The sequence below is a fragment of the Gopherus evgoodei genome, chromosome 1, assembly GCF_007399415.2.
Source record: "Gopherus evgoodei ecotype Sinaloan lineage chromosome 1, rGopEvg1_v1.p, whole genome shotgun sequence".
NCBI lineage: Eukaryota > Metazoa > Chordata > Testudines > Testudinidae > Gopherus > Gopherus evgoodei.
The window spans coordinates 15521160-15541345 of record NC_044322.1 but is presented as its reverse complement, the minus strand read 5'-3'; the positions used below and the strand labels follow the sequence as shown (position 1 = coordinate 15541345).

At 41.9% G+C, this 20186-nt stretch overlaps 1 protein-coding gene across 1 annotated transcript in view; it reads right to left on the bottom strand.

Annotated features, from left to right (window-relative positions):
• The window catches only part of PCF11 (PCF11 cleavage and polyadenylation factor subunit), a 36447-nt gene extending 16842 nt beyond the window's left edge, over window positions 1-19605 (bottom strand). The window contains exons 1-8 of the mRNA XM_030558445.1: window positions 19136-19605; window positions 14394-14519; window positions 11696-11884; window positions 11030-11224; window positions 8950-10058; window positions 8473-8662; window positions 1785-2424; window positions 121-1706 (exon numbers count right to left, since the gene is read on the bottom strand). Of these exons, the coding sequence (XP_030414305.1) occupies window positions 121-1706; window positions 1785-2424; window positions 8473-8662; window positions 8950-10058; window positions 11030-11224; window positions 11696-11884; window positions 14394-14519; window positions 19136-19324 (4224 nt within the window). The 5' untranslated portion in view covers window positions 19325-19605. The remainder of the gene's footprint in view (window positions 1-120; window positions 1707-1784; window positions 2425-8472; window positions 8663-8949; window positions 10059-11029; window positions 11225-11695; window positions 11885-14393; window positions 14520-19135) is intronic.
• Window positions 19606-20186: the final 581 nt, after the last annotated feature.

Genomic DNA, 20186 nt, shown 5'->3' with positions numbered 1-20186 from the left:
ATATTCAAATTAAGACTTTTTAAATTTGAAACCATCTGTAGGGGTGCTGTGTCCCAAGCCCTCAAAGTCATAAAATTTTGCTATACAGATGTAGGCAAGTTTAATATTAAACAATCTTACCTGCTGTGGTTGCTGAGTATTTCCTACTGACATAGAATTAGGCATGGTATTGAAGTTTCCATATTGAGGACCCTGAAGATTCTTGTCATCAAAATAATGTCCAGATGCTCTGTTAAGTGGATTGGGAAAGTTCTGTGCCCCAGGGCCAGGTGGCCCATTAAAATTTGGTCCCTGAGAGGCATCAAACATTTCAGGTCTCTGGAACTGCATACCATGGGACGGTCCATTGTAAGTCTGATTGGGATGTTCACTGTATGGACCAGTTTGCCCGTAAGATATTGTTTCCAGTCTTGAGGCAGGAGCGTTAGCTACATTTTCAAACCTTGGACCTTGAAGACCAAGGGGCATTGCAAACCTTGAACCTGGCTGGTGTTGAGGACCATCAAACCTTTGAGGTACTGGTGTATCAAATCGTGGCTGCTGACCAGGTGGTCCATCAAACCGAGGAGGTGTCTGTTGACCAGGTGCCCTTTCAAATCTTGGGCCAGGTTGTCCATGTAATCCATCAAATCTTTGCAAAAGTGATAGCTGACCAGGCTGACTATCAAATCTGGACGAATGACAGCCATCAAATCTTGGACCAGTCTGACCCAAAGGCCCTTCAAATCTAAGTCCACCTCCCGTCTGGACCGATGGACCCTCAAACCTAGGACCAAGCCCTGGCTGGACATGTGGACCTTCAAATCTGAGACCACCTCCTCCCTGGACATGTGGCCCTACAGACTGACCATGGGGCCCCTCAAAACGCAGACCTCCTCCTGGCTGACCATGTGGCCCTACAGGCTGACCATGTGGCCCCTCAAAACGGAGACCACTCCCTGGTTGACCATGGGGCCCCATTGGCTGGATATGTGGCCCCTCAAACCTAAGACCACTCCCTGGTTGACCACGAGGCCCCATAGGTTGACCATGGGGTCCCTCAAATCTGAGTCCACCCCCTGGTTGGCCATGAGGCCCCATAGGTTGACTATGGGGTCCATCAAACCTGAGACCACCCGATGGCTGACCATGAGGCCCCTCAAATCTGAGACCAACCATAGTCTGGCCTGCAGGCCCCTCTAACCTGCGACCACCCACAGGCCCCTCAAACCTTAAAGTACTCCCTACTTGCCCCAGAGGGCTTTCAAACCTTAGTGCACCCCCTGTACCCACTTGCCCAAGAGGCCCCTCAAACCTGAGGGTGCCTATCTGCCCTGGTGGCCCATCAAATCTTAGGGCACCACTCCCCCCTGCCTGTCCTAGTGGCCCATCAAACTGTGAGGCAGCTCCTCCTCCCACCTGACCAAGGGGCCCCTCAAACCTCATAGGAGCCTGTACAGGTGGCCCTTCAATTCTAGGGCTTGAATTATTAGAAGGCCCATCAACAAAATGACCAGCTTGTCCATCTCCCCCTCCCCTTGCAGCAGGCTGTCTAGGTGAACCATCAAATAGTGGTCTGTCTTCCATGAGTGCACCTAATCTCTGCTTTATGTCAATGCCCCCAAATCTTGATCCTGGACTCTCTATAAATGATGTTTTCTCTGGATCTTCATATCTAGGTCTCTTGAAACGTTCACTGAATGGGGATCTCGGTTCTTCTCGAACACCTAAAATTAAAAAAAATAGTTACTTACTGAAATTCTGCAAGATACCTAACCTCAAGAATTTAAAAATAAAATATGTACCACTTTGTCCAACCATCTGTCTTTCTTCACGATTATCAAATTTGCAGAATCCATCTCCATCAATTTTTTGAAACTCCGGTATACTTTTCCCTTGTTGCCTGAGTGCATCTCTAAATTCATCTGATTCTCCCCAGCTATCATAAGGATCGAAGTTTTTAGAACTTCTTGTTCCTTTGGAAGAATTTTGCTCATCATGTCTTCGCCGGCTCTCGAGTGGTGAAAGATCATCAGCATACGGTCTACTGCCACTTATAGGAGAATGCCGTCTTGACCTTTCTCCAAATTGCTCTTTTCTGTCAAATTGTCCTCCACGTTTACCTTTTGTTTGCTCACATTCTATTCCAGAAAGCAATGCATTAGTCAAATCATATCCTAAAATATCTTCAGGATCTAACAGATCAAGTCTTGGAAATGAATGCTGAACTTGTGTTCTTTTCAGTTTAGCTTTATGTTCATAATACGTTAATTCAGCATCAGACAGAAGGGGTTTCTTCTTCATACCACATTTTTCCTCTGTAGGACTATCCCACACATTGCATCTGTGCTTTCCTTCCTGATATTGGAACAGTTGACGAATCTGATGAGCCACAACAAGAAACTCATCTTGTGTTATTTCCCCAGATGTCAGACGTTCATTTGCCTATGTACAAAAAAATGTAAACAAATTTTAGATTTAAAAACACCTTTTTTTAATGTAACTACACAAAAAGACAGGTCTAACAAAGGAAATGGTGTTGCATTATACATCAAGAATATAAAAATTTGTTCTGAGGTACAGAAGGAGGTGAGCGGTAGACAGCTGAAGGTCTCTGTGTAAAAATAAAAGGAAGAAAAATTAGCGATGGTGTCATGGAAGCAGTCTACTATAAACCATCACTGTAAGAAGAGGAGGTGGATGAAGCATTTCTAGAACAAACAGATATCCAACTCTCAACATGTGGTAATACCCAGACATCTGCTGGAAAAGAAATATGAGAAACAAAATTTCCTGTAAGTTCTTGGAATTAATTTCAGAAAGTAAGGCAAGTAACCCAAGGGGACAGCCATTTTAGACTTAATACTGACCAACAGAATATGAATATTAAGGTGGCAGGCAATGTGTGTGAAGGTGATCACAAAATAACAGATCCAGAGGAAACAAGGCATGAGAGCAGCAGAAAATGGACAATGGACTTTAAAAAAATCAAACTTTAACAAACTCAGAGAACTGGTAGATAAGGTCCCAAGGGAAGAAAATCTAAGGGAAAAAGTTGTTCAGGAGAGCTGGCAGTTTCTTAAAGAGACAATACAGGGGCAACAACAAACTATCCCAATGAGAAGACAGAAAAGATAGGAAGAATATTAAGGAGCCAATATGGCTCCATCTGGAGCTCTTTAATGACCTAAAAATCAAAAGGAATCCTACAAAACGTGGACATGTGGACAAATTGCTAAGGAGGAATACAAAAGAATAGCACACGCATGTAAGGACAAAAACAGAAAGGCTAAGGCCATGTCTACAACTACTGGCTAAATCAGCACGGCTGCAATCAATGCAGTTGTGTCGATTAAGTGGGTATGATGAAGACATGCTAAATCGATGGGAGAGCACTCTCCTATCAATTTGTGTACTCCACCTCCCTGAGAAGCACAAGGGAAGTTGGCAGGAGAGCATCCCCATCAACACAGCACAGTGTAGACACCGCGGTAAGTGGCTCTAGCTACACTGACTTCAGTTTTATTATTCACGTAATTGAAATGGTGTAACTTAGATCGATTTATTGCGATAGTGTAGACCAGCCCTAAGTCACAAAATGAGTCACATCTAGCAAGGGACAAAAAAAACCAATAAGAAGAGGACCTCTGACAAGGTTTCTCACCAAAGGCTCTAAAGCAAAGTAAGCAGTCATGGGATAAGAGGGAAAGTATCTCATGGATCAGTAACTCGTTAAAAGAGAGGAAACAAATGATAGGAATAAACGGTGTTTTCAGAATGGAGATATGTAAATAGTGGTGTCCCCCAGGGGTCTGTACTGGAACCAGTACTAATCAACATATTCATAAATCATCTGGAAAAAGGGGTTAACAGGGAAGTGGCAATATTTGCAGATGATACAAAAGTATTCAATATAGTTAAGTCCAAAGCAGACTGTGAAGAGTTACAAAGTGACCTCCAAAACTGGGTGATGGCAACAAAACGGCAGATGAAATTCAATTTTGATAAAAACAAAGTAATACACACTGGAAAACATAATCCCAATTATACATATAAAACGATGGGGTCTAAATTAGCGGTTATCACTCAAAAAAGAGATCTTGGAGTCATTATGGATAGTTCTCTGAAAACATCCACTCAATGCGCAGCAGCGGTCAAAAAAGGTAACAGAAAGTTGGGAGTCATTAGATAATAAGACAGAAAATATCAAATTGCTTCTGTATAAAGTCATGGTATGCCCACATCTTGAATACTGCACACAGATGTGGTTGTCCCATCTCAAAAAGATATACTGGCATTGAAAAGGTACAGAAAAGGGCAACAAAAATAATTGGGGTATGGAACAGCTTCCATATGGGGAGAGATTAGTAAGACTGGGAGTGTTCAGTTTGGAAAAGATGACAACTAAGGGGGGATATGATAGAGGTCTATAAAATCATGACTGGTGTGGAGAAAGTAAATACGGAAGTGTTATTTACCCCTATTCATAATATAAGAACCAGGGGTCACCCAATGAAATTAATAAGCAGCAGGTTTAAAACAAACAAAAGGAAGTATTTCTTCACACAACACAGTCAACCTGTGGAACTCCTTGCCAGAGGCTGTTGTGAAGGCCAAGACTATTACAAGGTTCCCAAAAAAAAAAAAAAGGTAAGTTCCTGGAGGGTAGGTCCAGCAATGGCTACTAGCCTGGATGGACAGGGATGGTGTCCCAAACCTTTGTTTGCATATAAAACATAACATATGCATAATGATTATGATGAATAATGCAAATAAGTCAAACCACGGAGAAAAGTGTAATGAAAAAACCCACCAATACTATTTATTCAGAGGTTTGTGCTACTGTAGATACAGATTCTGTGTTTGCTGCCGTGCAGAAGAGCTAGAAACATAACCCAAAGAAGCAGGGGGGAAAAAAAGAAGATTGGGAATGGGCAACTGAGGATGGATCACTTGATGATTACCTGTTCTGTAACTGGCATTGGCCACTGTTGGAAGACAGGATACTGGGCTAGATGGAGCTTTGGTCTGACTCAGTATGGCCGTTTTTAAGAGGTTCCTAAAATATATTAGAAGAAAGAGAAAGACGAAGGAATGTGTGGGTCCTCTACTTAGCGGGGAAGGAAAGCTAATAACTGGTGACATCAAGAAGGCTGAGATGTTTAATGCCTATTTTGCTTCAGTGTTCCCTGAAAAGGTTAATGGTGACCAGATACTCAACACAATTAATATTAACAAGAGAGAAGGAACACAAGCCAAAATAGGGAAAGAACAAGTTAAAGAATTTTAGATAAGTTAGATGTGTTCAAGTCAGCACAGCCTGATGGAATTCATCCTGGGGTACTTAAAGAACTAGTTGAAACAATCTCAGAAATGTTAGCTATTATCTTCAAGAATTCATGGAAGATGGTTGAGGTCCCAATCACCAGAGAAAGGCAAACATAGCATCTATCTTCAAAAAGGGGAACAGACAAGACCCTGGGAATTATAGACCAGTCAGCCTGACTTAGATACTTAGAAAAATACCAAAACAAAGTATTAATCAATCAATTTGTAAGCACCTAGAGCAGGCCTGCACAACTCGTACAGCAGCGAGGGCCATATTACGCCAAAGAAAACAGCTGAGGGCCGAACCCCCCCCTCCACCCCAGCGCTGCCGAAACACCTCCCGCAGCACCACCCGCCCTGCGAAAACAACCTCTCCAAGCGCCGCCCAGCCTCCCCTCCTCCCAAAACGCCACCCACCCCACGGAAACAAACCCTCCTTCTCCAGTGCCGCCCTGCTAAAACAGCAATATTGAACCTTGGTAGTACGTTATAGCGAGCCCCTAAGGTAGCATAATTAAGGTAAAAGAAAAATGTCTTCTTGCTAAAAGAAGAATAAGATCTTCCCCCCACTTTGCAATCAATGGCCCTGTTGAATGAATGAGGTGTGACTGAGGAAGGCGTGGAAGGCAGGCACCTCCAGACAGCTGCATCCCTTGCAGAATGGGAACCAGACCAGATCAGTAGAACAGGTCAGCCACCAACTCATAGCTTGTCTCCTCGCTCGCCTTAGCCCCCCACTCCCTGCAGCTCACCTGCCCCACCACCACTGCCCACTTGCTTGCCTCCTCAGACCCCTACTCCCCCAGCTCACCTGTCCCCCCAATCGCCTTCTCAGCTCCCTCCTCCACGGCTCGCATATTCACCCCCTGCCACCTCGCCTCCTCAGCCTCCCACCCCCCCCGGCAAGGGATGAGCTGCCAAAATCTTAATAGCCAGTTCCCTCCTAACCCCACAAGGGGGTTCTCACCTGCCCTTGCCCCCCAGGACTCCTGCCCCATCCAACCCCCTTCCCTGTCCCCTGACTGCCCCCTACCACCTCTCCTCTCATTCCTGATGGCCCCACGGACCCCTGCCCCATCCAACCACCCCTTCTCCCTGTCCCCTGAGCGCCCCTGGAACCCCTGCCACAGACTGCTGCCTGCCACCCTGTCCAACCTCCCCCTCCTTCCTGATGGTCCCCTCAGGACCCTTACCCCCATTTAACCCCCGTTCCCTGCCCTCTGACTGCCCCGACCCCTATCCACAACTCCCCGAACTCCCCTGCCCCCTAAACAACCCTCCAACCCTGCTCCCTGCCCCCTTACCGCGCTGCCTGGAAGCGCTACAGCCGCACCGCTCGGCTGGAGTCGGGCCGCACCGCCGCCGCGCAACGCTTGGAGCACTGTGTTAGGCCGAGCTCGCAGCCTCCCTGCTTCCCATGAATCAGCTGTTTATGCGGGAAGCCTGGGAGGGCTGAGAAGCGCTCAGGCCCAGGGAAGTGGAGACGAGCTGGGGCAGGGAGCGGTTCCCCTGCGGCTCTCCCCTTCCCCCCCAGGTTACCTGCTGCGGCGCAGGCAGCCCTCTTCGCGTCCCCCCACCCCAGCTCACCTTCACTCCGTCTCTGCCTCCCTGGGCCTGAGCACGAAGATGCGGCACTGCTTCTCTGCCCTTCCAGGCTTGCACAAACAGCTGATTTGGGGGAAGCGGAGGGGAGGGGGAGAAGCTGGGTGGAGCATTCAGGGGAGGGGGCGGAGAGGAGGGGAGAGGGCACCAGCTGCCGGCTCACCTGCCCCCCCCCCCCCAACTTGCTTCCTCAGGCCCCTCCACCGCCGCCAGTTTACCTGCCCCCTGCCAGTGCCCGCCAGCCTCCTCAGCCCCCCTCCCTCATCCACCGCTTGCCTACTCTCACATACCCCGCTCCCATGGGCAGTACATTGTGCAGGCCTGACCTAGAGGATAATAGGGTTATAAAGAAAAGCCAGCATTGCTTTGTCAAGAACAAATCATTCCAAACCAGCCTAATTTCCTTCTCTGACAGGTCTAATGGCCTAGTTAGTGGATGGGGGCGGAAACAGCAGATGTGCTATATCTTTATTTTAGTAAGGCCTTTTTTAACTGTCCCACATGACATTCTCATAAACCAACTGGGGACATGTGACAAATGAAATTACTATAAAGTGGGTGTACAACTATTTGAATGACAATACTCCAAAAGTAGTTATCAACGGCTCGCTGGCAACCTGGGAGGGTATATAAAGTGGGGTTGCACAGGGATAAGTCCTAGATCCGGTACTATTTAATATTTTCATTAATAGCTTGGATTATGGAGTGGAGAGGATACTCATAAAATGTGCAGATGATAACACACTGGGAGGGGGTTGCAAGCACTCTGGAGGACAGGATTAGAATTCAAAATAACCTTGACAAATTGGAGAATTTTTCTGAAATCAACAAATTGAAATTCAATAAAGACAAATGCAAAGTACAACACTTAGCAAAGGAAAAAAATCAAATGCAAAACTACAGAAGGGGGAATAAGTATCTTATAGTACTGAAGAAAAGGATTTGGGGATTATAATGGATCACTAATTGAACAGGAGTAACAATGTGATGTAGTTCCAAAAAAAGGCTAACATCTGGAATGTATGAATAGGAGTGTTATATGAAAGACAAGGGAAGTAATTGCTCCCCCTTTATCTAGCACTGGTGAGGCCTCAGCTGAATTACTAAATCCAGTTTTGGGCACTGCATTTTAAGAAAGATATGAACAAACTGGAAAGAGTCCATAGGAGAATAACAAAAATGATAAAAGGTTTAGAAAGCCTGACCTATTAGGAAAATGTTAAAAAATAGAGAAAATTTAGTCCTGAGAAAAGATGACCAAGGAGGAACATGAAAACAGTCTTCAAAAAACTGTCACAAAGAGTACAAGGATCAATTGTTCTCCATGTTCACATGGAGAACTGCGGCAATGAAAATTAGATATTAGAAAAAAAATCTCACTAAGGTTAGTTAAGCTCTAGAATAAGCTTCCAAGGGAGGTTATGGAATCCCCATCATTGGAGGTTTTTAAGAACTGATTGGACAAATGTTGTAAGTTTACTTGGTCCTGTCTCAGCCTGGAGGGCTGGACTTAACCTGTTACAGTCCTTCTAGCCCTATATATGATACTAATTATAATAATACCCTTTTAAGTAGCTCTCGTTTGCTTGCAGAAGTCAGTTCTTTGGGAATCTGCAAATTGGCATCCACACTTAATCGATGCTGTTGCTTTGGGGCTCGAGGTGACAAAATTCCTTTACTGGCCGCCCAGATCTCCCTGTGCCTCTGATGAGGAGATTTACTAGGTCCTTGATGTTCGTCATTCTGTTGTGGACTGAAAATAATAAAATCAAGTTAGTTATAATATACATTGTTTCTTTATACAAGAAACATTATTTACTACATTCACATTAGAACTGATTCCATTTAGATCTGATGTGCTGCAGCCACAATGGAAACTGAGCATCAATGATTACACTATATTGCCAGTCAAAACGTTTAAAGGACAATCCCGCTGCTTTGATATCTGAATACTGCACACCAAATCTGCTCCTACTACAGTCAATAGCAAAACTCCCACTGATTTCATCAGCAGGATCAAGCTCAAAATCAGTAACTTACTTTTTACTTTCCTCCCAACCAGATTTCCATCTTTTGCTTGATTTGGAACCTTGCCAATTTTCCACATTCTCCTTTGGTTCTGAAGTGGACTTTATAGAATGCTGACTGGCAGTTTCCTGTGGTCTGTCTTCTTGAGTTTTTTTCAATCTCCTTGGATCTCGTGCATCCTGTTTAAGGTTCCTCTTATTAGAATTTCTTTCTTCCCTTGTAGTTAGTGTAAACTCTTCAACATGAGATTGCTTAGGCCCTGACTGACGGAGCTTTCCAATTTTAGGAGTTGAGGAAGTAGGAGACAAACTCCTCAGTCTTCTTTTGGGTGATCTTCTCTCTCTTCTCTTTGGTGAATGGGTAGATGGAGATCGAGACTTAGGAGAGCGTGATCGGGACCTTTTCCTATTACTTGACCTCCCAAGTTTTCCACTTTGTTTTTCTGACTCTTCTGTAATACAGTCCTGTTTTTGAACAATGCCATTAATTACTTTATTTCTGCTGCCAACAGGTCTGTGATCAGATGTCTTATGTTCCTCTTTTTCTTTTCTCTCCATACTTTTTCTCTTTTCTTTTGTATCATCATCTTTACCATCTGGCTTCTCCTGAAGATGCTTTTTTAATCTTGGATCTCTTTTACTAATTTCAGATAGTTTCATACTTTCACATTCTTGGCTTTTAGCATCTTTAGTATGGGATAACTTGCTTTTCAAAGGGGATGGTGATTTAGATTTTGCATCTAATTGATCAAGTTCTTTCTTCTGTGTTTTCTCACTTGATTTTAACTTTTCTTGCTTTGACAAATTTTGTTTTTCAGCCTGCACTGTTTTGTTTGCCTTGATATCAGATAGACTTGTGGAAGATAGAAATTCTTTCCTATGACTTTGATCTTTAGCATGAGAAGAATGTTGAGCCATCCTATTAAGACGAGGATCTCTGTTTACTACTTTGACATCATGAAACTGAGAAGATGGAGATGGTCTGTTTTTTTCAGTTTGCACGGAAGCTTGGTGAGGAGCTTTGACTGTCATATGAGGAGTCTGTGAAACATGTTGTTTGGATGAAGGTGCTTGAACTGAACCCATGGTGGTTGCCCCTTGTTGAACACTAAGAGAAACTGCCTAAAATGGGAAGGGAAAAGAGTTAGCATGTAAAATATAAGCTCTACACCAGTGTTACTCAGCTGCACTGCATCCTGAAAATCAACTACAGAAGAAAAAGCTTTGAAAGTTAACGATTATTTTGAATTCACAGGACCAGTCCTCTAAGCACTTGTTCTGAAATGCAGTAGCATTACAGAAAACAGAAATGAAGATCAAGTGGAAAAACAATGCAATATCCATGCTATATAAAAGACTAGTTAAAAAAAAACTATTATAATCTTTCAAAACATGAAGATTTTCATTATTGTATTTCAGGGTTTTTCCATCTGATCCCAAGAAATCAAGAAAAAGCAGAAATTCAGGATACGAACACATGATAGGCATAGTGAGACTGACACATTTGGGTTTTGGGAGACAAACCTGACTTGACTTAAAAGTATTTATATAGGCTTCCTGCTCCAGTCTCACTAGGTTAGAAACAAATGTTTTGTTTTCAAAGAATGACTGGAATAAAGATTGCTGAAAATGCATGGTTTATGTGCTTTTAGCATATATATAGCACAGTGACTACTACAAAAGATGAGAGGGTTAGCGCTGTGTTGCCAGATATACATCACTTTGGGAAAGCAAAAACAACAGAAGTTGAAAATTGTAATAAAAAGTAAAGTTGCATTAAAGAGCCTTCCATCACTCTAGTTTTGAATAAAAACACACTAAGATATTTTGAAGTAATACATATTGAATCCTAAAGCCCCTAATTTTACAGTTAGCTCCTCTTTGGAAAATACCACTGCAGGAGCAGGGCCTTATTCTGAGACAAGTTGACTTTCCCAAAAGGGAGAAAACTGCCATGTTCCACTACATATATAGCGAACAGTGCAGCCAAGATACTGTTTTATAAATAATTCAAAAAAACAAAAAAAAATCCATTTGTCTTGTTCAAAATAAAATCCTCCATGTATGGCAAAACTCTGTAACTCCCTACTCACCAACTGTGCTTTAGTCTGCTCTAGCTCCAGCTCTAGTTTTTTCTGTTGAAGTTCCAACAATTGTTTTTGCTTTGCTAGCAGTTGTTGTCTTATTATTTGCTCTTGGGTCAAATTCTTTTGTATTTCAGGAACAGCTGGAGGAGTTGAGGTACCAGATGAACTGACTGTACAAATAGGTGCAGGAGGTTCCTCAGGCTACAAAGAAAAAATAATTTTAAGGGCATTACAACTCTTGGAGGGAGAAACAAGTGGGAGAGATTCAAAATTGTAACCGAATTGCATTTAACTGCTGAATGGATACTTTATTTCATTTGTATTACAATTTACCAACTATAAATTAGTTTTTAAATTTCATGAAAAAATTAATTAGAACATTTAAAAATATTGCGCAATTCAAATTTTCAAAGTGATTGCTTAAAAAATATAATTTAATACAATTTATAGGCAATGAATATTCAGCGTTTTAGTTAAACTCCAATTTTGACACATGAAAGATAAACCCAATTAATCTTTAAATAATTGAGAACTTTGTCTTACCTGTCTGCCTATATAGAGCATCTACTTCAAAATTCTTTAATAATGGCTTAAAGTGTCAGCAAAATGGGACACGTAAATAATAAAACTGTGCACCACATCTGCTCATGCAGAAATCCTATTAAAACTTACCGATTTATTTAAAAACTTAGGATTCACATGGATGCTAGAAGTATTCACATTTGGGGGTAGAGGTTTAATTGGCCAAGCAGGATCTAATGAGTTGACTCTGACATCAAGGGCATACAGTTTCTTCAAAGGGAAAATTTCATCCCATGTGGAGCGTAATTTAAATAAACTTTTCCTAGTATTTTCATCCACCTAAAAACAACAGAACAATTCTATGGCTTGTTAAGTTAATATAAAACAACTTTAGCACACGTATAAAAAAATTATAATTTCAGAGTTTATTCTGTACCTGCACTAGCCTGGAAACTTTATCCTTTCGTTAAATCTTTAATGAACACAGCTGACTATTTAGAACTAAGCAATTTTTCTAAGAAACATACAAATATACCAACAGCACCTGTCCAAGGTAGGTTTTAACTGAAGAGCATATGTCAATTATTCTATGAAAACCTTAAAGTAGCAAAAATGTGTATGTGGATTTGCTGCTTGAAAGGCATTTGAGGGTTTCATAGCATATCACCATCCTCCTTAACAGGCTTTTCATTTTGTATATCAAGGTGCTAAAATTTCTTAATTTTGCCCAATTTCTGTAAAAAAAAAAATTTTAAATACTGACAGCCAAAAAAACTATACAATATATAAATCTAAAGATATTTACAAAGTGGAAACTGCTAGCAAATCAGAGAACAGCTTTCTAAATATTCTGATTTACTGAGCTTTCAAGTCATTATTTAGACATTGGGCTTCTATCACAATGTTTTGACACTGTTTTTGCTCAACAACATATCATTGGGAAACTATTTTTGAATAAATGTAGCAAAAATAAAAATTACCTAGAAGTCAATTAAAGTTTTTGTTTAATTGTATAAGGACATGGATCTATAGAGTGATAAATCTCTAGTGTATCTATATTTTTATAAGCTCTTTCAATAGTTTCAAATATCCTACGAGGTGAATTAGAAATTTGTATTAAAAATATTCAACTAGTAAATTATTTGCTTAATTAATACATTTTTATAATATGAAGACCCTTAACTCAATGTACCTCAAAAGCTGTCCCCGTTATTTAAGCCAATATATTTTTGCTTTTTAGACAATTTTTAGTGCGGTGCTAAATTTTTCAAGAAAAATTAATACAAGACATACTATAATTTGGAAGGTTGTTTTAAGTTTCAAACTAAATTGAAGCATTCCAAAGAATTCCCATCAATAGTGTACTCTGTAATCCTTAAAGGAAAGATCTATTTTTTCCTTCAATACAGTAGTTTGAAATTCACAGCAAAAATAGCTGCAAGGACAGAACTGAACATCTGACTTCTCTTGCTAGTGACCATCTTACTAATAAGCAAGATTTATAACAATGTTAACACTGGACTCCAAGACAGTTATCAACTGGCTTCTATCCATTTTAATGCCAATTTAACTATTAAATGAGATATCCATTTAGTATGTAGGTATTAAATAAGCATTAAAACATAATATAATTGGGAGTGGTTCAAAGTAAGGGATGATAAACCTATGAAACTCAGAAATGTCAATTATAATCCACAGATCTAGGTTCTGTTGCACTGGAAAAGCATAGACAGAGCTTTTACTGGTGACATATCATCATGGTTTAACTCACAAGACTTTACAGAACTTGGAAATGTTCCTTTAAATAGTCTACATTCACCAATGCAATCTATTCAACTATTCACACACAAAGTAAAAATTAACACTTAAAAAATACATATGAATTGAAGAGTTAAAAGAAACACTGAGATCCTCAATGGGATGTAAAACCTGAACAGAAAATGCTAAATATCCACCAAAATGTTTATTTAATTTTATCTGCTAAATTCATGGGATGCTATTTTATCTTGATATGCCAAAAATTACATAAGATAACCACCTAATTTCCAGTTTGATTTATATCCATTAAGACTCAGTTCTTCAAAAACTTTACTCAGGTTTGCCTTTCTTCCTTGGGAGCATAATCCCAATTATTTCTTGTGATTAAGGATGACAAACATGAACAAAGTTTGCAGCACTGAACCCATAACTTGGGTACAACGCTGACTGTAACAAAACCCTCATTTGTAACATAGTAGCTTTACTTTCTTAGAAAGCCTTTCACCATAGGCCACTACAAGAATGTGAATGTGTCAACGACTTGCATGCCTCATAGTTAAGCATTCATTTTTGCGACTCAGGTGCAAAAATGTTAAAATGAACAATAAAGTCAACTTCAGCTACAAAAGGCAAAAATAATTGCCCTCTTATTAAAAAAAAATTGAGAACATCCAAGTACTTTCTTTGCAGAAAGGGCATTCACTAGCTTTAAAAAAAAACAAAACCACCATTTAAGATAGATTAACTTGTACTACAGCAATAGATCTTACCAGATAAGTGTTATATTACATGACATTAAAAAATGCTAATATGAACTTCTCTAGTGAGATGACTTAAAGGTTTTCACCCCCAAAGTATGTTAATTTAGCAAAACTTCACTTGATAATTACCATGAGTTGATAACCTCTATCTAGGTACTTCTAACAGCTTTTCTTTTTTTGATACATAACAGTGTAGTAAAAGACAAATTAAAAAAACATTCATTGTTATACCTCACCATGCAAGAAAACCCAACACTGAAAGGCAAATATTTATTTATACAGGAGACAACTTTGATTAGACTACAGAACTTTTCTGAAAGCATATGTACCTTTTCAAATACACAAATAAATGTTGCAACTAGGTTTTTAGTAAATGCAGTAAGATACTCTCTTCCAACGTTCTTGACAATGGAATCCATAAGGTACATAACAGGGAGCTTCTCTGTAGAAGGAGCCTGAAGTAATAAGAAGAAACTGAGAAGTTTAGTATAACACATTTGAACATTTTTAAGATTAAAGGATAACCAATCCCAAAAATACAGGTCTCTATTTTTGGCTGACACTACAAATCAACGGATTATTTTGTACACACTGAACTTGGAAAGTTTATCATCATCAAGTACCATGCTGTGTGTCTACCAAACAAAAACCCAAACCATTCAGTTATTTAACTTTGTGTATGAAATGACTTGGGCAAAAAAAATTAGCACACGAGTGTTACTATTAAGTGTTTTGAATGTAACTGTTTCAGGTACATTTGATAGTTTATAAATTAACATGAAACCACTATTAGCTAGTGCTGGAACTTCTAATAATTGTGACTTGTATCAACTTAAAGCTGTTTATCTAGATTTCACATTAACAGAATTCAGATTTCTAGCAGAAAGGCCCCCAAAATTTAACTCCGTAGATGTAGATTATATGTTGAATACGACAGTCTTTTTGTAACCTACATTTGGAATAGACTAAAGTTACTCCACTGCAATCCAAACGAACGTGAGGAGTCTCAGCCTCCTACAGCAGTTGTAGTTATTCAGTCGGCTTTTCGAGATGTATGCAAAAGTTCTAAACCCAAACAAAATTCAGCTATGAGGTTGGTCATGGGAGTACGGACGAGCTTCTCTGGAAACCAAGATTTTCACGGAAGGTAGTCTTCAAACTCTGGACTCTCCATTGTCAAAAGAGCACAAATTTTATTTTTAAGTTCATACACAAGATTGGTACGGACTTTGTGCACTAGGACTAGTGTGGTGGTGGTGAGATTGGTACAGCAGCTTCCAAAGCAAATGAAGCCTTGTTGGCCTAACCCCCAAAAATTAATTTTAAATGTCTCCCATTGGCTTTCACAAGCAGAAGGCACAGCAACTTCCAGAAAGCATCAGCAGGTACACAGACTTGTTGAAAGGACAACGTAAAGACACATGTTGTGTTAACTGTGCTCCTCTTCCACAGGAACATCCATTGACAAAACTTTTCCCATCTGCCATCCCACAAGTCCAGGTATAAAAGTCAGTATATTTACTCATATTTAAGTTTAGACTGGGTTGTCCAATGGGTCCATAAATCATTAATGACACCTCGCTTCACAAAACCCATTGTCCAGACAAGCATGTGGAAGTGCTCTTGCTTTACAGTTTTATATTTAGTACCTTTCCCGTTAGAGTGGCTTAAAAAAACTGCAGACAAAATTAATAGTCATTTTGAGTCTACAAGTCTTGTATATGGGCAAATCAGAGCCAAAATATGTTGTGTTTTTACTCTTAAATGTATTTTTATTTACATTTTCAAACCATTCCACTACCATGACCTGAAGCGTGCTCGAAGAGGCAATAAGGGGTAATTTCATATTAAACATAGGTAAATATTCAATATGGTAGCGGCCTATGCTAACTTGTATACATAGTGAAAAATTAAATTAGTAGATGGCATGTCTTAATATGTATTAGGAAGGTGCAGTTAAAACATAAAAACTGTGGTAAATGCACAATATGGCTTACATCATCAGTACACTCTCTAATCAGGGTATTGAAAGTGTGCACACTTTAACACTATCTGAACTTTAAATATGAGCTAATACAATATTGTGTGAAACAGATACACCTCTGGCCTTAGTAAGCCAAGACTAAGTGTCCAATGCTGCTTGATATTCAAATGGATGGGATGGTTTTGGTTTCTTCTTAAGGTAGCTTATTAAAAAAGTTTTTAATTCTGAATGCCTTGTTTAAAAAGAAAACAGGAAGATTTAATCGAAGTCAGATTTCAGTGAAACACACACAGCTGTCTGACCAGCCCTTATTCCCCAAGAGCTACTTATACAGCAGGAGCTATATATTTTTCCATTTCATCGGTGAGTGTGTTTGCACACAGGCTCAATATACTCAGCTACGCTTAAGTCTGAGATCTTCTGGATCCATTTAAACTAGTAGTAAAGTCATTTTAAAAAGTGTTATAACGATCACTTGCATTACACACCAGGTTGTGAAGTAATCGCATGTGGAAGTACTTCAATCTGGTAAGGAAGTCAGCCTGTTTTAGCATTGACTCATGTAATTTAGAGGAGTTATATAGCAAACCCAACGCTGAATACTTCAGTCATTCAGGTATTACATTTTAAAAACCAGTGCTTAGATAAGTCTGGAATTTTTAAGTCTTCATTTCCGGAAGTGTTTATTAGGTCAATACAGCTATCAAGTACTCCATTAACCACAAAAGTGAATCCTAGTTTGGAATGTACTTTGGTTTTCAGATGCCAATACAGTTAGAATACAGCACAGAACTCTATAGCTGAATGATACCACAAGACACTATCCAAAAGCCCAGGGAGCTCAGCATAATAAGGAGAATATTGAAGGATACTAAGTATGCATAGAGGAGTTTGGCCTTCATTACAGAATGCTTGCTGTTCTCTTTCAATTTATGTATGAAATTTGTTGCTGAAGATGTGCATGGGGGGAAGGGAGGAGAGGGGGAATTAGTTTTCTGAAGGATATGAACCTTAAACTCATTTTGATATCTGAACCCCAGACGTCACTTTTAAACACTTAACAAATACCATGTAAATAATAATGATTTTGGAAACAGATTCTGCACTAAACAATGGTAAATAAAAAGACAAATACATATTTCATACATTTTATTTACAAATTTTATAATACCAGTCACACAGTTCAAAACCATTTATTAAAATATAAAGCAAACCACTCAGTTTTACACTGAACAGAAACTGTCTCCAGGCAACACTTTTTTTTTTTTTTTAAAGTGGCTTAGTAAAGGAGGTCAATTTCCCAAGAAGAACTAAAAACTTGCCTTATATAACCAGAGTCACTAACAGTAACTAGGCAAAACTAACCAAAAAGATACAGGATTTAAAACATCTTTAAAAAAACAGGGAGGCTCTAAAACCACCCAAAAATGAAAAAATTCACAGCATTGGTATTTATGACAAATTATTTAATATGCACATCCATTGCCCCGCATTAGATATAATGATGAAATCCATTAGATTGTGAAATCACCTCCCCAAAGAAAAGGCAAAGCCCAGCCCCTGAAGACATTTAGAACTAGTCTGGACAAGGATCTGGAGAACCCACTGAAGGAAGCCATCCTGCTCTGACTGAAAGACAGATTAAACATAAATAACTTTAGAAACCTTTCCCTCCTCCATATAAATTGTACAATTTTCTCTATGATAAACCTCAATTTAAAGCTAAATACAAAAGCCCTAGACCACCTAACAGTGGAAGGAACAGGGGAGAAAGAGGGTGTTGTGTTGATTCGGGTGGGGATGAAAAGGAGCTATTTTACTGGAATTAAATTCAGGGCTAGTTAAAATCCTCTGCTAAAAAAAATGAAAACCCCCATGTGCCCATGGTGACTGATGTCAGCAACTGCCTGGGTTGGGCTTTGAGAGAGCATCCCTTCTACTCCATGTGTCATGTGCTCTCAGGCGCCATGTTAGGATCCTACGAGCTGCACTTCTTGTCCCCTGCCCTGACCAATAAGCTTCTCTAACCAAGTTAGATACACACCCCCACCACACTAAGCTTTAGTCAGAGCAGAGAGTGTATAGCCTAAACAGCCTCCCCATACCAAATAAACTTCTCTAAGGAAACAACCCCATCACCCCCCCACACGCTTCTCTAACCAGACCAGATGTTCGCCCCTTGCTCTGCCTAAATAAACTTCCCTACCTTAGGGCAGATTCCCTCCCCCACCCGGATGCCTCAAAAAGAAAAAGGGGGAATCGCCCTGTGTTTAAAAGTACGAGGGAGCTGCATTTAGTATCTAAGAAACTGGAAATCTCAGTTCCGATCTATTTTTATTAAATTACCCAGAAAAAAAGCTACATTTTTTGTCCCCCCGGTCCACCCGCCCCAGGACGTCGTTATAATTACACTACAAATGACTGAACTGATGGGTTTAAGCGTCAAAACCAGAGACACTGAGGATCATCCCCAGGGCCAGGGGACGCCGGCTGCAGGGCGAGGTGGTCCTACCGCCCAGTCGCTGCCGGGCCGCCATGTTGTGTCTCGGATTTACACGGACCTTCATTCCCAACATCCAGGCTCTGCTCGGAGCGGCTGCGGGGGACGATTCCCAACCCCTCCCGGACATCAGACTCCCTGTCACAATCACCCCCCTGCTGCTCCGCCTGCCTGGAAGGGCCTCCGGTGTGAGAATGAGCCTCGCTCCCTGTCCGCGTTTGGCACTGCGGCTCCCCGTCTGCGGCCCCGAACTCCCCTGCTGCTGGCCCCGGAACCCCCTGCCCGGACTCCCCGAAGCCGCCCGCCCCACGCCCCTCCTGCACTCCTGTTTGCTCGATCCGTCCCTTCCTCACATCCCCGGTCCCCCTCCTGTCCTGTCCTGCCCCCCCACCCCCCCCAGGGGCACTCACCTGTCTGTCGCCCCCACCCCCCACTCCTGCTATCCCCGCCTCCCCCAGCCCCCGCCCCGGGTCTCCCTGTCTCCCCTCCACGCACGCACACACACGCTACCCCCAGCCGGCTCGCCCCTGCCCGGCCTGTCCCCCCAGCAGTATAGGTAGGAGTAGTAGTCGGTGGAATATAAAAACCTTGGCGATTTGCGCCTCGATCAGGGAGACGATGTCCTTGGCGAAGGGCACGTTCTCCTCGGCCAGGATGGTCAGCATGTTGATGTGCGGCTTGCTGTTGAACGTCAGGTCCTCCAGCGAAGACTGGTAATCGCGGCAGGCGTCCTCCCGGGCCTCGGCGCCGCCAGCGCTGCTCTCCGGGCCCGACATGCTCCTCGGACCGGGGCCCGCGCCAGGACCCGACCCACCGACCGAAAGCCCCCTCCCGCGATTCACCGCCGCTGCTGCCGCCGCCCCTCCTCGATGCTTTCGAGATCTTCTACCGCATCCTCCGGGCCGGGGCTCCCGCTGCTGGTGGTGCCGCCGCCGCTGGTACTGCTGCCGCCTCCCCAGCCGCCGCCGTCTCAGTCTCACACACACAAAATGGCGGCGGCTCCGAGTCCCGGACTTCTTCTTCCTCCAACCGTTGCGTCATGTGAAATTGTTCTAAGGGGAGGGGGGGCGGGCGCTTGGGAAGCCCCTTTTGTTCCCTTACTGTGTTCTGGTTGGCTCACTCTTAGTCCTCGCTTTTTCTGATTGGTTCCCTAATCGCCTTTCTGTTTGTTATTGGCTTTTCCTTCTCCTGATGGTCCTCGCAGTAAAACCCGGTCCCCTTTCGATCGTTGAGGTTTTTAACCCCGCCTCTCTTTACTGGTTTTCTTTTGATTGGCTCTCCTTTGTAAGCCCGCCTTTCACCGAAGTTCTAAATTATGATTGCCCTCCTTCCCACGGTAACTCCACCGCCTACACCCTAGTTTCTTTCAACTGCCTCGTCAAGCGCTGTGTACGATCCGAGTCCTAGTTTCTTATTGGCCTTGTCCATTCGCTCAGCTGTTGGCATAGCAACTCGGGTGGTCTGAGGCCTGTTTAACCACCCTCAAGCTGGTGGCCTGCACACAACACCAATAAAGACAGCCAAGTGTGTGTTAGATGTGCTGTTATCCTAACAACCTCCTGTGTGGTGTCAGTCACCAGGGATGAGGGAGACACAGACTATACAGCCTGCTCTGTCCTATTGTTCTTTCATAGCCCA